Here is an 18,292-nt window from a genome sequence, read left to right as displayed (position 1 = left end):
GGCACATATATAGAAATAGAAAGAGAGAGAGAGATAGGCCAAACAACAGGAAGAACATAGAGTAGTTTACTATTTTTGGGTTATCAATTTAGAAAACTTGCATCTTTAGAGAAGAGGAAATGATGAGCTTTCAAGCTACAGTCATCGATTCAGTTGGAATTTTATCCTATATCTGAACCTTTTTGTAAAATTGAGAATTCTAGGTTTTTTTAAAAATTTTCTTTCAGATAACACTCTTTTGTAGATTTATGAAGGTGTGTCAGAGTTGTCCCAATTCCAATTTTAGCCTATTCTTAACATGAGTATTCTAAAAAGGTCTACACAGTCGTCTTGAATCTGAAAGTTATGAATATTTCTCTTTTTTTCGAAACGCTTGAAACTCCTAATATCTGCTTCCAAAACTTGTGAACATTGGGCTTCATCCTCCCCTTTTTCCTATCCGCGTGAGTGTTGAGGACCGCCGCGAACTTAGAAATAGAATGTGGAATTCGCAGAGTTCAGAGATAGAAAGTAAACAGAAAATACGTCACAGTTTGAAGAAATAAAAAGGGATGAGCATAGTAAGTTAGAAATAGAGTAGGAAAAAGAACGCATCTAATTATTTTTCGTTTTTTTCTGGTTTCAGTAATTCTAGTCGTTAATACAATTGGTTGTAAACCTAAAAACTAACTGTTGACCTTTTGAAAATAAAACTAACATCAGTTTGATTGAAATGAAATGACATCATTTTCAATTCGAAAAGGCACTCCGCGCGGCACGGTCGGCGGTCAATTATGACGTAGTGCAAGGATAGTTATTTGAAGAAAAAATACACCGTTTGTGACGAAATATTACAGAAAGTCCGACGCTTCAGATCCTATCTAAGAACTCTAGATCATAAGGTTTCACTCTAGAATTTAGATCTAGATCCCTGAATTCATTTCATTCCAATTCCTGATTTATTTTTCTGAAGACCAGATTAATCCCAAAAAAGACCAAATCATGAGATTAGTCCTTTTTTCCTTCCAACCACAATCATCTGATAGTGATTATTTTGGAAGCTTATCCGTTTCCCATCATTTTTTTTCCAGAATCTCGACAATTTTGACATTCTTCATTATCACGTTTCCTCATTATCTCCCCATATGCCCTGTTCAATTCTACAAAGCAAAAAAATAACAAAATAACACGAAACTTTTTTCTCTCTAGGTCACGCATACATTAGGCGGACACCTCAATGTTATCTCTTCTCTTTTCTTAAAAAGACGTCATCAGAATCTACGTTTTCTTCTTATTTCTCTCATGATGCCCGGTCCCGTACACACGTGTTTTGCCACCCTTTCCGATATTTTCCTCCACGAGAATTTCTCCATTTGGTTGAGCAGATTAGGGCAGATGAAGAAGTATAAAATGATGAGCAGTCCATTTGCAATATTGCTTTTTTTGACGTAGTAAACGGATAGGAAACGAGAACTTTGAAGTTGTTTCGTAGTGTACAGAAAAAGAAGAAAAACGGAAGTTCTTGGGCAGGATTTTGATGATGAAGAGTAGTTTGTTTGAGTGAAGTTTGAGTGAGAGATTTGAAGTAAATTCTCAGTTCTTTTCTGATTCTGAAATAGGCGAGTCTTAGTTTAAGGCTACCGTAATCCTAGGTCTAAAACTTTTTGAGACTTGAGATGGTACTAGATTTAAGACATCATAATTTTATTATTCTTAATACTTATTTTGGTGTCTTTCTTTTCGTCTTATTGTCCAATAGAGTCATAACTCATGTCTGAATTGAACCAACTTTCTCATGCTTTTCTCTTTTTTGTGCCGTTTCTGTCAACTGATTTGTCCCATTGAGCTCATAAATTATATGTCTCCTTCCAATTCCATGATCTACCATAAAACCAAAAAGTTAATCCCACTCAGCCAAAGTAAATCAACACAAAAAGTGAACGTCAACCGCCGATTTAACGAGATTCAACAAATCAGAAACTTGGAATACTGCCAACTTTTCATCGCATCTTTTTCTCTCTTTTTTTCCGATTTTCGATCCATTTCTATCTCTTCTCCTCTTTCTATTGGATATCAATTATTGACTTTTTCGTTCTGATCAAATCCATCTTGTCTTCTTACTTTCATTTTTCTTTTTCTGATACATATTCATATATTCAAGACGCCTGATGTCATCAGAATCCCTCATTTCTCCTTTTTGTCGTTTTCTATTTCTGCCAAAAAAAGCGAAATAGAATCCAGAGATAAAAAGAGAAACCAGAAGTCAGAGATTGACAAAAGCGGAGTGTCGCAGGTATTGAAAGAAATTTGGGAAAAAAGGACAGAGGTATATAGGAAATGTGTCTCGTAGAGAGCGGTTGATGCCCGAAACACATTGACATAGCATATAGAGAAAGGGGCAGACGATTAACGGAGGGAACGAAGAAAGCATCACTTTTCGACTTTTTTGTTTAGTTTTGTGTCATTTTGTTCGTTTTCATTGATGGGAGGAGTACTGTAGTTTCAGAGAAATATGGAGAAGATATATGTAGATGATCAGTAAAGTTGTTGACGTCATTTTTCTCTGCTCGTTCACGACTAGGCTGTTGTATTAGCACGCGCATGAATGCCACGTTTTCTACAACTACGCTCTATTGGAACGGAAGAAAGTTGTTGTGGAGCACATTTGCCAAAACAGTGTCTTGTTAATAAACCGGTCTGGGCATACTTGCAACCGGGCCGAGTCCGGGCCGTGAGCGGGCCTTAGAATAACTCGCTTCAAAAGGAAAATTAGGAGTCGATCAACCTGTCAAATTGTAAATCTCGGTGAGCTCTACTCCATTCTATTTTCATTTTCATTGTGAGTTTAGTGATAACCGCTGTGCAGTCCATTTAGTGGCCGGGCTTATATTAAGCCAGAAACAGAGAATCCCAGTTCCTCCAAATTTGGAGGGTTAGAAGCCGACACAAAACATAAGCAACCTCCAAGTTTGCTTAAATACAACCTAGAATTGTAGAGATATAAAAAGAAAACATGAGGGCGGTGACACAATCAGAAATTTGAATGATAAACTAATCTTAAAATAATCAAAATGTCATTTTGCTTCTTCATGCAGGTTGACAACTTTTGCCTGTTATCTCCTTGACTTCCATCTGTGTGTCTGTTTCTTCATATGATTTCCCTTCTTCATATCCACGCACTTTTCATTCCCCATGTTTCCAGTATTTTCCCACGATCTGCTGTCATTTTTTTCTGCAAATCCTCATCGAGCTCACAGAGCATTTCTCACATCACTGATCCCAGTCGACACGTGGTTATGACAATAGGAAAGGAACAAAAAACGTTTGATTCTTCTGTTTATCTCATTCATTTTCTGAATGAACACGTATTCAATCGGAGGATTTGATGAAAGATCAGATTAAACAGCTTCCTTCACGAAGAAGTTTATTGTGTTGAATAATGGAATGAGTTAGGACATTGTGACGACGTGTCAACACTGATGACGTTGTAGAGGCGAGAGAGGGGAAAGGCTTCTTCGAATAATTAGTACTAAAACTGAAACCCTTTTCTGGAAATGTCAAAAATAGTTCAATTTGAAATTAGTTTGGACGGTGAAGACCTATCTGTAACTGGATTTTCAGACTACAATCTCAAAATTTTTGATGGAGGATAGTTTTTTTTTCAATCTACCTGAAAAACCTAACTGTTACTCTTTTTACCTGATTTTTTGATCATACCCTTATTTATTGCAATTCTCAGAATTTCCGGTTCTCACCCTCTTCCTCATATTCAACACAAAAATTCTTTCCATTCTAGAAAGAAATTTTATGTCCAAGAATTTCCAAATAGAAATCTTGTAATCTATCTTTAAGAAATCACCGTCAACTCTTCGGTAAATCGAAACCTTTCTATATTTGAGTTCCACTATTATTCTTTGCAAATCCATAGAAGTACTCGGATTCTGCTATGTGAATCCTAGAACACTCAGTAATCCCAAGAACATATTTTCCGTTCAATTGACTACTGTAATCTGTCTCTATTCTCTCGCTCATAAAGTACATCGGAACTCTTGCTCCTTCTCTCAATTATACCTTATTCTTCTTTTCTTCCCCCCAACTGCAAATCGAATTATACTTGCCTTATTCCTGCTGAAAAAAGATGAATAATCACTTCCAACACCCCCGAAAAACATTCGTTTAGTAATATCCGGCCTATTCTCTGTGACGGAAATTGAAAAATGTAACATTTTAACTTGAAAAAAGTGTTGCCATTTTTCAAATAGTCGAATACTGGAATATGTCTCAACGTCATGGAAATCGCTTGATATCTATATCTCGTGTGAGCTCAGACAACACAGTCTCCGCCCACTTATTTTAGATGAGTTGCCAGGCTTATCTTGGCTCTTTTTTCTCTGTTACAGCTCCCCGAGCTCCCCGTTTCTCTCTTTTTTCTTTCTTCTCATGTTTACTAGATAAATGAAGATTTCTCAAAAGAGAAGAGGAATACTTTTTTGATTAATTAACTCGGTATAGACAATGTATTATTTGTGGGTGGTTTCCGACTAAAAAACCAAAGGTGTTCTTGTTTCTGGTTAATGTCTAGGTGTTTCTCTGTTCTGTATGACGTAACTTGGAGCTGAAATATTCATTTTTCTTCGATCTTTCTTGAGAAGTTGCAATAAAGTCAGCTCTAGATTCCTGTCTTTTCGAACAAACCTCCTATACCACACTCGAGTCTCAACAGTCTTGTCTCCAATCTCGACACGGTTACAATCAAAATCTGATCGGAATCAACACTTTTTCTACTCTGAAATTGCTTAGAATACGTTCCAATTGACGTCTTCAAACTCTTCATATCTCATCTCCATGTCTGAATGTCGTCACAATGAATATATCTCAACCCCAAAGGACATCCGGATTTGTGTACTTCTTGCGGATAATCACTGTCTGACGTCGTCTAGCCGTCGCTTTTTCTATTCTTGTCATCTAGAAGCACTTTTAATGGTCATTGTAGATCAACTGTTTCAAGTATTCCGGTACATTTCATGCTCCCTTTGACGTATTTTTTGTGCATGGTGACTCTTTTTCGTTTACATAAAAGTCCAGCCTGCTTCTGGTCCGTTTTCCTCTGATTCAGAAGCCATATTTCTTCAAAGAAAACCTCCAAAAACTTCTCTTCTACACAAGACTCCATTATAAGGTTTCCTCCACCACTCCTGACTTATTTTTTCTCTTTTATTATCCGTTCTTTGATTCTTAATTTTTTATTTTCTTAATTTGGATAATTTGCAGTTCTTGGGTTGATTCCTTGCAATGATATCAATTGAAAATCACATGCATCAGCAGCAATCAGTTGGACCAACACAGATGAATTTACAAGGAATGAATAGTGGTGAACATCCGGGAATGATCGGAAGAGGGTGAGTCATTGAACAGGAAAAGATTCAAAGGAGAGAGGACAGGCACTGTTCGACCCGTGCAATTTTATTTTTCTAAAAACTGAAATTTGATCATGTGGACTCTTGTTTTACAGTGGGAATCAGCTGAACACTGTGGGTTATGGCTCAGCGAAGTGTGGTGTTCTTCGGCCAGCTACCACAGGGCAGTAGTGCGATATCGCCACAGAGGGAGGGTCATAACTCCGTCTAGGCCAACATTTTTCGAAGTGAATTGCCAGATAACTATCAAATTCATAGCTGAGTTTCGTTATTAGCTAGACGCTGACAGTTTCACGCAGATTTTGAAAATCGGATAATTTCTTGGCACTAATCAATCAGAAAAGATACGAAACCTGATGTTCTCGTGTCGTTATCCTAATCTACCGTACTCCATCGATCCATATTTTATCCTCTTATCCTTTTTCCAAATATCTCTCTTTCATCAAATCATCCCTCTATTTCAGAATATCAAATGAGCTTCCAACTGCTTATGTGACGTCAACTCCACTTCCTTTGGCCAAAGCGCAACAACAGCAACAACTTCATCAAATGCAGCAACAGCATCAGCATCAACAGCAGCAACAACAACATCATAATCAGCCTCATCACAATCCAGGAGGCGCGCCGAGAATGATGAGTGAGGAGGATAAAGCGTGAGTTTCTGTACATATTTCTCACATGTGCTTTGAAACTTTTCTCCTTCATTTTCCCTATTTCTGAATACTGCAATTAGATAGGAACTGAGTAAATAACGGGTAGCGGTGAATGTCAGCTAATGATAATGTTAAAAGGAGTCATGGAAACCAAGTATATGCAGACTCTCTTTCGAAGGTCTATCACATTTTGAGTGACAGTAAGATCTGTACACAATAACGTAAAATAAAACAAGTAGAGAGTTTGAGGATGAAATATTATTTTTAGTTGCTCTAGTTGTTTTTAGTGACCATCCAGTGTGCAGAAGTTCTTGAAGAGTTCAAACAGCCATTTCAATGTCCACATTTTCAGAGAAAACGAAAAGAATGCAATCATCTCCTCTCTATTTGAGGAGATACGTTTAGAAGCCACACTTTTTGGTGGAAGTAATAGTTCACTTGATGTCAAACAAGAAGTTTCGGATGATGGGGATCAGCCGACTGAACTTTCAGAAACTGCACCTTCGTCTGGAGTAAATAAAAAACTAAAAAAACGGTAAGCACGAGATTCAGAAGTCATTCCAATAAGATACCGTTTTCAGTAAAAGTGAACTGGCATTGGAAATGACTGCAGATGACGTGGATGACATACTTGGAGAGTCTGGATCATCTAACTTCAATCCAAAGAACCCATTCGGACCATCTCCGTCAGGCCTTTCAAATGGATTTGCTGATTTGGGATCTCCTGGATCGTCTTCATTTAACTCTTCCAGTCAGAAATCTTCTCCGCCACTTTCAAAATATTCACAAAATAATCAAGGACAAAGAAACTCGCCGCCGGTTCAAGGATTTCCAAATATGTCTCCATACATGACACCTCAGATGAATTCACCACTTCATCCACAGCTACAACAACAGAATTCTGTGACCTCTTCTCCTCCAGTAGCAATGCACTCGCCAGGGGTAAGTAACCACAAAAATATACATCGCTCGAGCACTGTTACCTCCATTGTGTTTAGGGGTAGTTGATCTTGTTGGAAAAACATCTCTTTCTATATTTTGTACTTTGTATCGTTCAGCCAATTGTCCTCCAATTGTAGTTATACTGCACGTCCGCTTTCCCAGAAACGATAAAGTAGTTTTTGCATTGAAAATATATAATGCCGACAACAAAAATTGATATTCTCCCCTGTGTGATCTGAAGAATGTCTTGTTTTTGGAGTTGCTCGTGATAGATTCCAAGTAGCTCACAGCTCACATATATGTAGTGACTTCTGACTTCTTTTTTCCTCTTTTCTCTTTCTCTAATCACTAGATTTTTGGCTCAAATAGAGGGAAATGGGAGTTAGGGATTACACATCTAACTCACTCATGTGCAATTTTCATTATGTTATCTCTATTCGTATAGATCAGTTAAGTCTGACTTCTGTTTACATTTTAAAAATCCTCTATTCTCCATTTTTGAATTTGTTTATCCATTTCATCCTCATTTCCTTCAGCAAGTTCCCGAATTCAAGCCAACAATCATCAACGGTCATGTTATGAATCCCCTCGCTGGACATCCTCCTCTTCCCCATCATCATCATCTTCCACACCACACTCGATTCCTTCAACATCAGCAGAGTGCTCCAAATCTTCGTTTGAATACTCCAGAAGATGCTGCATCTCAACAACAACAACAAGCTCAACAACATCAACAACAAGCCCCACAACTCTTCCCTTATCACATCGGACCAATGACTACAATGGTGATAAATGGACAGACTGTTCCATTCGACAGATCTTTGATTGAGGAGTTCGAAATGTGTGTTCGTTCAGTTTTAATGGCTTCTCACCGTGTTTATTGTCGTCATGTTTATCGTCAATTGACGGCCGAAGTATCCGAATTATATGCTCGCGTGGCGAAAAATCAGGTTCCAAAGAAGGCGGTGAAGAAGATTATTGCTGCTAGACAACCAGCTACTCATGGAGAGAGAATGGAGTTGGAGAGGCAATGTAAGTTTCTATCGAAGAGTTTATTTTAAAAATATTGATCGCTATTTTCAGTCAAATGCCTCTCAGATGGCCTAGAGTCCCGTCAATCCGCCCAACTCTACGAATCGATTCTCAACTTTTTATACAAAATGCGAGTGGCAATTCCAGATGCTTCCCAATGAGATTCTTCCTCTCTGACTATAAACTTTCATTCATTTTTGTCAAAACTGCTGGCAGTTTATTTTCAAATTCCTCCATTCTAAACATCCACTTCAGTTCATTTCTTCTAAGATCTCAAACCCAAAATTGCTTCTTTTTTCTCAAAAACTCAAAAAATCTCGTCTCGAATAAGCAGGAAGTCTAGAGTAATCGAGTTTCCTACTCCCTCAAAAACCCCCTAGTCTGATCAAAAATAGTCATAAAGACCCCTTCCGTCGCGTTCTCGTTCTCCTTGTGATTTCCATTTTTCCCATAAAATCAAAGCTCTCCTTCAATAAATAAAATGAAAAATCTCTTCTAACCACTCCAAATATTGTACACAATCATTATTTTTATTGTATTCTTGGTGGTGAGCCTTCCAGAACTTTTCCATTTCTAAACAGTCCCATTCCAGAACGTTTTGATCGTTTCCAGATGAAGTTTTGGGCGATACATGGTCGAAAAAGTGTTGCTCGGCGAGAGCAGTTTTGTGAAATAAAGCTGTGAAAAGGGACAGTTTTGAAATGTTAAAGTCCTGGAAGCTATACTACCGTATCTCTACTGAAACGAACAATTTCTCAATGTATAAATATTTATATTTCTTTTCTTTTTCTCAGAATTTCAGAAGATTTCAGTTGTCTAGAGCTGAGTTTTCAATACTCCACAAAATAGCCATTAGTCTTCGGTGGTTTCGGGAATAACCAATTCCACGCAGATGGTCGGAATTCATAAATATCAGGAATCAATGTTTTCGTATGCCAAACAAGCACTTCTCGATCGTTCTGAAAGTGAATCAATAGGCATTTGACACAACTATTTCTTCGAAATGCCGAACCTCTTTCTCAAATCCAAATGGTTCAACATCTTCTCTATTCAACCCCAAATCAGTCAATAAACATGATTCCAATGCTCCTGTTCCACTTGGACAGGAACTTCTGAAGACTGCGCATGACTCGAGAATCAATTGAAGACCAAGAGCAAACCCAGCCATATCAATCGCAAAGTATCGATCCGGACTCCATTCAGCATCAAAACCAACAACTTTTTGGTTGGAAACTCGTGGAGATTCTACTAGACTACCGGCTACGTGTCCTATAAAGAATGAGATCGAACAATATCTGTCATCTTCTCATAAGATCTGAACAAATGCTTACTGAATAACATACCAACTCCCCACATTCCAATCTTATTCACTTTTCGAATATATTCCTCAAATAGTCTGAGATCATAAGAGTTATCATCATCTCCGAAATAAACCACCCCATTTTGGGATCTCATGAAATTTGTGTAGTTTTCTCTGATGTATTTCAATGCCATCGTCCGTTGATACCATCCACGATTTGGGTAGTTCGGAGGGGATGGATGAGCCATATAAGTGAAGTTTAGATTTGTTCGTTCTAACATCTTTTGAACGACTGGAACTGTTTCTGGTCCATCTTCAATCACTATCCAATATAAATTTGAAAGATGAGATAACGTATTAGCCAATCTGAAATTCTGGGATTACTTGGTGTACGTCTGACGAGTTTACCTCGTAAAATCAGCAACTCTTGTTAATCGTTTGTAGGTCGGGGTGACGACAATTATTGTCTTCAATGTCGATGACCCTTCTGTAGTAATTCTGAAATATGGAATAGAGACATACTGTCAAGTGTCAATCTCTGAGAATCCGTATCGACAAAACAGACGGAAGTCCACATACCTCGATTCTTGTTCATCTTTTTCATTGCTTTCAGATACTATCAATCCGATAGGTTTTACTGTTGGAACTTCCTTTTGAACTCTTTCTTTCGTGAGAATAACTGACGGATTTCTGCATTATTCAAATAAGAAGTGACACAACGAATGAAACATTTAATCAACTCACAAAATCCAAGGAATCGTCCTGGCTATGAGAATCAACAGTGAGCATAAAACAAGCATTAAAAATCCAAACTTATGAAATTTAAATAAAGAAAACACCATTTCTAGTTATGAGACCAAACAATCGAGAGAGAAGTTAAAGTGAATCTTCACAAGAAACATCTTCATCCGGAAAACTGGATACGGAAATGAATTCTATCTAAACGTTCAATCTCCTTGGAAAAATGATTGGTTTATTGGCGGAAAGAAGAAAGGCTGTCAGAAAGGGCGTGGTGCATATCGGAGTTCCCAACCATGGAAAATGTTCGCTTCTTCAGGCGGCCTTGTAGAAGAGGACCATCAGTTTAGTCAATGTGCAAAAATCCAGACCATTTGGTTAATCCGCAGACTCGGCGGCCCTAAAAACCAGTTGCCTGGAGCCTCGCCTTTTTCAACCCTTTTTCTCTTACTTTTATGAATTAAAAAAATATTTTTTATTCGATGAATTTGTAAATTGCAAAAAAAAGGAATTTTTAAAAAGACGCGAACACAGAAATCCATGGAAAAAGAAATTTGGACAGAAGAAATAAGACAGCGAAAGTATCGAGTTATCACATTTACAAGAAAGATGAAAATGAAAGTTGCTGTAAGTGGTAAGACAATAAGACAGACAGTCAGACAGAAAAGTTACATAATTTGATTGAGAAAATGGGATTGATGATACTAGCGGTATTGGGGAAATTTTGGAAACGAAATGGGGTAAGAAGAGATCATTGGAAGGTGGTTAGTATTAGTTGTTATAAAATTTGAGTGAGGATACTGTAGTTCATAGAATGGTTAATTGTAATATGTGTCCTACACAGGGTCATAGAATGCCCATATGAAGCAACTGCGCTCCAAAAAAATTAGCGTTAAATTAGCGCGAAATTCAAAAAATTCATCCAAAAAAAATTTTTTTGTGTATTAAAAATTTGTATTTTTCTCCTTTTTCGATATTTTTTCCTTTTTCGATATGAATTCGATATTTTTTTGTGCAAAGTTTTCTCGAAAATAGCGAGAAAAATGGAAGAAAAGCTAGCTTCATTCGAAAAATTTGACTCCCTATCGTTCGTCTTACTGTACCCACGTTATACAAAGGCCGCATTATGCTGATCGGCGACTCAATTAGCAACTTGCAAGTTGTGTGCAAACGCGCTTCACTGAGCTTCCGGTTTCGCGCGAAAATAATTTGAATTCATATGGACAAAATTTGACCCTGTGTCCTAGTTCAATTTGGTTGCCCACTTCAGATCGTCTTCGCGTGGTTGCATTCCTGTGGCAGCCGTCACAACCCATTCGAGTTTACGCCAGAAGCCTAAAATGGAAGAATTTTGTGACAGGTTATTTCAATATTCTGGTTTTGTTTAGAATCTCATATTTTCGTGCAAAACTCACCAATATATTCCAATGGCCAATTGAGCCATCCGGTTGTGATACAGTAGTAACAAGCGTGCGGGGAGATGTGGTGAATCTAGAATTAATGTTTATTTTACTTGTTTTCTCTCGGACTAAGTGTGACTTGACTTTTTCGAAAAAAGAAGAATGAACTCACTTTGTGGTGACTTCTTGGCAGAATAATGTGAGCTTTTTGGAGGAAGACGACCCATTTCGAAAGTCCGAAGTAGGTGTGAGACCACTTGTGAATCTGTAAGAAAGAGAAATTGGGAGGCGTTTGAATGAATGTTCTGAAAACAATCACACAATCAAATATCCGGGAAAATATAACCTATGCCTTCCTCTTACCTGATTAGTCAATGCCACATAGATTCCCAACAAGAGAATATACCAATGGAACGATGCCCATTGAGTCAATTCAGCTCTCTCATAAGTTAGTTGTTGATATAAAATCAATCCAAGTGGTACAATACAAAGCATAAAATTATCTCCGTTCACTTCAACAAAATCATGTCGAGTAATTGCAGTTGGATCGACGTGATGTTCACGGAATGGTCGAATAAATGAGCGTCCGAACCACGTTTCGACACTTCCGAATGTATCAGCACCCCAGTGAACAAGACCAGAGAGGAAATCAGCAGTCATCACACCGAGGACTGCATAGAATACCACGGACTCTGAAAAACAATGGAGTTGTTTAGTAGGAGGTGAAATTAAATTTATGGGCGGGGGAATCCTATGAGCGCTTTCAAGAACTCACTCCAAATTGACGTTTCCCAACTAACGAGTAAATTGACAAATACGGTAATGAAGAAGAAGATGGCGAAGATCAGGGAAACTTCTTCTTGTAGTCGTTTTTCTGAAATAACGATAGTGTCGATTCGTTCATACATCTTGGATAGGTTTTTTTCTAATTATTACAATTCCCGGTCCACCTATTCACAACTTTCAAAGTTCATTCTCTTGTGTTCTTCTTTGCTCTTTTTCCTTTCCAGACACTAGCATTATAAGACATATGGCCTGATAGTGCATTTATTCTTACCTTTCTACCCGAAAATGGTGTGATAAGTCGAGCACTCTCATTAAATTAAACAGAACTGACCTTTGCTATACATTGATGCTAATTTCATCGCACCAGCATGTTGTGGGCCCCATCGAGGTCCTTTAAAACCCAAATCACACTCGACAACATTCCCATTTGGATCGTCTTCAAGCATCGAGGGAAGTGTTGCGATGTCTACTTCTTCATCCAATGTTGGGGCTGGATCCGGAGATTTAAATCTGTAATTTTTGATATTTTATATGAGAAACGAGGTCCGAATATCTGTAACAATTAGTTTAAAACATTATCATTACCTTTCCTCTTCTTTCTTGAGGCATTCACTCTCGTCAGGCATCATTGTTGTAGTAATTGTTGTTGTAGATGTTGAAGATGAGCTGGAGGCTGATGTTGCCGCCGAACTGGCTGTCATTTTTCTGGAAAAATGACCCTGAGAAGAATCCAAGCTTGATACAGTTAATCGGGGAAAAAGGACACGGAACATTAGAAAATATGATGATCGAACATTTGTATTGAACATCTTAGAAGCAACAGAAAGGTCTTCATTTATTCCCCGATTATTCTGACAATCAAAGTATATGAGAAAATCTCGTTTTCTTCGAGCTAAAAGGGGTGAGAGAATGACAGAATAATTGGCATCGTTTGTCCCCAATAATGTCTTTTCCGTGACGCATTTCCTCTTTTCAGGGGAATAGTATTATTTTTCAGAAAACAGATTTCTTGGGACAACTTATTTTGAGATAAAGTGTTGAATATAATCATTTTTGAGAAAAATATTGGAGAAGTATATGTATTTCAATTTTTATCAGAGCTTATCGGATATAACTGATGCTACAGAACTTAACCGCGAAAAATCAGACGAATGTTCAAAGAAGAGAATGTGTTATCAAAGGGAAACTTTTAAAAAATTGACATTTTCCAAGAGAAACATCGGAAATAAAAGCGAAAGTAAAATTCAAGAAATCTTAGATTGACATTATGGAGGACTAGAAAGAAGAATTGAATGGGTTTGTGGTGGTTTTATGATGCAAAAATTCTGTAGAAGCAGTCATTTTGAAATACTGGAAATTTGTTTGCAAAGTTGCAGGAAATAAGTAGAATAGTGGATCCGAAAAATTGAGACAGTGCTGGCAAAGAACTCAATGCAAATTGAGAATTAAACAGTAACTATAATAAATCAGGAGAGCGAGAATCATCGTTCAGTTTCAGACTACAGAAGCCAATTCCGACCCCAGAAACGGGTCAAACTAGAGAATACGTGTAAAGAGTTGTGCTACCCTATACAAGAAACTGCCTCTCTGTGGCAATATTTCGCCGATTTTTCTTTTCCAAAAACGATTATCAGTGCTCTCTGCGTCTCTTTCAATGCTGTAATCTCTCACTTTTCTGACTCTATTGTATACAAAAATGGGAGAAGAAGAGGCGAAAAATGATGATGATTGATATAATAAATTGATAAAATCAGTTCGTTTTGCCCTGGGTTTCCGAGGGGTAAAGAATACGATTAAACGGGAGAGAAAACTGGAGAGAAAATATGCAAACTATCACGGAATTTCCAAATTTTCGGGTTTTCAATAGTTTCAGTTACGACTTATAAACGTTGAAAAATTTATTATTTGAAGTGTATTTCATTCAGGAAATTTATAATGTTCACTGAAATCAAAACGATATGTAAGAATAATAGTTTTCAACTTGTCTCCTCTAGATTCCATTCCTGAACTTTCAATTACTGATAAACAAAATAAATAGAAGTGAGAGCAAGAACAGAGAACATCTATAAACCATTTCAGCGAAATTTCAATTTTTTCGATGCGATTAGTTGAACTAATTCGTAAATTAATTTCGTGAAATTGTATTTTAAAGAAGGAAAAGTGGAAACACTTTCGAAAAATCACGTTCGTCAATAATTTAACTCTACTGTAATGTTCGAAGTGTTGATGTTCTGATATCTTTACAGATCAACTCATGGTAAAAGGATTGATCAATTTACAGCATGGTATAGGACCTCAAAAACAGAATCCTTTCAAATTTCAGTGAAAAATCATGCCAGGCAGACTTTTTAGTAAACTCAATCTTACAGTAGTAGCTGACTTTTGAAAAGTATTGTTAGTTCCTCTTCTTCTTTTTATTAGTTTTAATATTTTCGCCATCTCATATTTTTTGTTACAAAGTGGCACCTGTTTGTCCTCCTCTTCCTCCTCCTAGACATGACAAGACCCCCTCATAAAAACACGAAAATAAACAAGGTATCTTATTGAGATGAAAATGAATGTGTCATGTCATCATCCTGCTCATTTCAATTTTCTAAAATGACACGTCTTAAAATATAAGTCAGCAGTAAATGTTGCAAATTCGTATAAAATCTGAGTTAGATTAAAAATGGATGATTAAACTTCGAAAATTTCAAAGAAACAGCTGAACATTTCTGAAGAGAGTAACGCTTCAATCAATTCAAAGTCATAAGTCAGTCGAAAATGAGAAAATTAAATATTTTCGATCGACAGATGAGGGGAGTGACCGATCAAAAGGTAAGTGCGTGCAGCTTGCCGGAAAAACTCAAAAATGATTATTTTCTTGAATAAGTACTATACGGATTCTGAGAGGGAAGAAATATTTGTATTGGAAACAGCTAGTCCAGTGGAAATTGATAAATGCCGCGATTTATCAACGGATTTTACACGACAAATAGAAGATATCGAGAGAAAAGGACATATTGGCTGAATGCCAAAAAATATTTATTGTCAAAAAAAAGAGATCCGTCTTCCGCGCAGATTCGTCGATGAGAAAGAGACAATATACGAAAAAGTTGATAAACCAAAAACCATAGGACGATCGAGAATCAGCGTGAGGCGTGTCCAGATGCAAAAAAATTTTTGAGAAATTTTTCAAAAATTTAGTTTTTCAATGAATCATAACAATTTAAAAAGCAGAAAACAGTAAAACCAAGGCTAACAAAGACTTCAAGACAAAAAGAGAAATTACTGTCTTCCCGTCGGGACCCAGCTGATAAAAGTAATCATTGCGTCTTCGATGTCAATTTACGAGCAAAGTTTTGTATTTTCCTTCGGCGTTTTAAAACGGCAAACGACACATTTCAATGAAAAAAAGATTCTGATTTACACAAGTTAACTTAAAAAACTAAAATTACTGAGCTTACCACTTAAAGTTGTTAAAAACAGGAGGTCGTTTTTTCTCACACTCAGTGTCTCAAAGTACACCGTCATCATCAGCCTATTAAAATGCGATAAGCGCCGTGAAAGTAGGCGGAGCCTGAGAGAAAATTGGGCGTGACTTCAGGAGAAGTGTGTCAAAATTGTTAAAAAACATGCAAAATGATCAGTTTTTTTGAGGGAAGCAACTTGAAAACCAACTGTTTTGTATGATCATTGATCCCAAAATAATGAAATGAGTAGTAAAAACTGGTGACTTACGAGATGAAATGATGGGAGATGACTATGAGAAAAATAATATAACACAGATGAGACAAATAATAAAAAGTCTCTGGCAGAGAGAGAATGGGAACTGCTCTCCGCTCCACTACGATGTGTAGTTGACCATTCTATCACAAAAATGTTTTGTTTGTTGTTTGGAATGATCTTACTGATTAGTTAGTTAATGTGATTGGAATGAGAAAAAAGAAACTGATGACTATTTCGAAGCGGCGGAGATATTGGAGGTCTAGCATATAACTTTAATCAAAGATTTATTTCTAGGATAATTCATCATTGACTTTTTGACTCCGCCCCTTTTCTAGTTGGCTATGTGCACAAAGAAACAGATAACAATCCTCTTGCTTATGTTGTCTCCATGACAAAAACGGATCCGCCCCTCAAACACGGCCGTAAGAATCCGGGAAAATCATGTGACACTAGTCTCATTTTTACAAGTGATTTGTCAGAAAAGAGCAAACATAGCAGCAAAGAACATTCGAGAATTGGAGAGGTCTCTAGTGGTTTTAGTAGTCTACAAAGATTTGATTAGGATATTCTAACTTTTGGAAAAGAATAGCAGGTGTGAGATTTGATTAATTTTTCCAACTAGTCTTCAAATGTAGCCAACTATCACAAGCATCTGATAAGAGTGCAACAAAGTGGGATCTGTTAAAGAAATCCTAGATTTCTAATTTGAAGTGTAGAGCAATACGAGAACACATTGAACATGTGGCGGTGGGGTGGTTTCGATATGAAAAGAGAAACGACTTGGACCAGGAAATCTTGATCAAAAAGAAAAAGGGGGAGGAGATGAAAGACTCTTTTTCTTTGTCTCTGAGATGGGGTGAGAAGAAAAAGAAAACAGTTGGTCGGAAGAAATCACTGAGAAAAAGTAGAGAAGAAATAAGAGAAAATATGAAAATCAGAGTCCCAGAGAGCAAAGGAATCCTCGATTTCGGGTACACTTGAACCATATTCCGATGCTTCTGAATGGCTATACTGTCAGCGAGTGGTAGACTATAGCGAGCCTACAGTAGGAATCATTTCCGACGTTGCAGAAAGTTTCTACAAAATGCAAAATTCTAATTTTCATGTTGATCAAAAACAGTTTTATGATCATCTGTTTCCCTCTCTCTCTCCCTTTCACAACATCAAATTTTCCATATTCAATTGGAATATTCAATCCGATTAAAAGTTGTTCGAGATTCGAAGAGAACATTGAATTGAAAACATACAAATGTTGCCATATAATACTATGATGAAAAAAGTCAGGGTAGTCATGGGGTATATTGTGGGAAAAAAGAATATGCAAATCATGACAATCGGCATAGAAAAGTATGTGTTTCGTTGCTTTTTTGTCCAAAAATAACAAAGGTAGTCAGGACTACGTGAAAAGGGAAAAAAGAAGAGATACAAGTTACAAATGTCAGTTTTATGGGTTTTTTGTAACGGGAAATGGAAAGAGACCGGTCGGATTTCTTCTTCAAGTGTTATTTATTTATTTATTTATTTTATTTTAATTCGATATGAAGGGCAAGGAGCCACTGATACAACCGAAGTGGATTCAAAAAGATAAATAAATATTTGATGGGCCGATTCTGGAGGACGCAAAATTAGGTGGTAAAAAACTATTTGTGTTGCTTCAAAGTCAAGAACTCTTTTGATTTCAGAAGATATCATGATCTTACATTTTTCCTTATTCTGGCTTCTCTCATAATACATCGAAAGTTGATTTCTTAGATTCTGTTTCTGAGTTTCTCTTGATTTCAAAGAGACCAAAAACCACCTGTCCAGTCACAATTTCTGCTTTTTATAACTTCCAACACTGGCTAAAATTTATATTATGAGGATTTGCATCTGGCGTTCAAAGTGCAGTTTCTTATTTTCTGACAATTCATTGCACTTTCCCTTCTTCCTTCAGACGTTTTAGAGATCAAGATTGAAAATGCGACAATTCGAGAGAAACACTTGAATAGGGCAATGCCCTAATAGATCGAAAGCATGATGCTCAATGTGAATATTAGCTCGTTGAGATTAGAATATCCAAGAATAGAAGAAGAAGAAGAAGAACATGATGATGTAATAATCTCCAGAATACTTTGATGAAACTTTCTATTGAATATAAGAAGGCAGAAAAGGATTTCCTGACTCGAATCCTCAACTTATCTGTTCATCTATTATATATGTTGTCTACGTTCTTGGCACGAATGATGATAGACTTATATGTAGATCAACGGTAAAGCTAAGAGAAGTTGGAATTAATTACGAAGAAAATCATTTTTGCACAATGAAACCAGCAACCAATTTGGAAAACCAGAAAGTGCA

The 18,292-nt window shown here is 37.0% G+C and overlaps 2 protein-coding genes across 2 annotated transcripts; both read right to left on the bottom strand.

Moving 5' to 3' along the window:
* Positions 1-8,853: 8,853 nt before the first annotated feature.
* GCK72_001603 (uncharacterized protein) lies at positions 8,854-10,123 on the bottom strand (the record flags this gene model as incomplete). Its single annotated transcript, XM_003114993.2, has 6 exons — positions 8,854-8,982; positions 9,036-9,292; positions 9,367-9,689; positions 9,732-9,821; positions 9,903-10,013; positions 10,068-10,123. The coding sequence occupies 6 exons, from the start codon at positions 10,121-10,123 to the stop codon at positions 8,854-8,856; spliced, it is 966 nt and encodes a 321-aa protein (XP_003115041.2).
* Positions 10,124-11,304: 1,181 nt separating this feature from the next.
* Positions 11,305-12,873, bottom strand: GCK72_001602 (uncharacterized protein; the record flags this gene model as incomplete). The annotated part of the gene is made up of 7 exons (XM_003115077.2): positions 11,305-11,396; positions 11,477-11,552; positions 11,634-11,726; positions 11,825-12,153; positions 12,237-12,335; positions 12,579-12,757; positions 12,833-12,873. The coding sequence occupies 7 exons, from the start codon at positions 12,871-12,873 to the stop codon at positions 11,305-11,307; spliced, it is 909 nt and encodes a 302-aa protein (XP_003115125.2).
* Positions 12,874-18,292: the final 5,419 nt, after the last annotated feature.

Source organism: Caenorhabditis remanei, chromosome I (genome assembly GCF_010183535.1).
Source record: "Caenorhabditis remanei strain PX506 chromosome I, whole genome shotgun sequence".
Lineage (NCBI taxonomy): Eukaryota > Metazoa > Nematoda > Chromadorea > Rhabditida > Rhabditidae > Caenorhabditis > Caenorhabditis remanei.
This window is presented reverse-complemented; position numbering and strand designations above follow the sequence as displayed.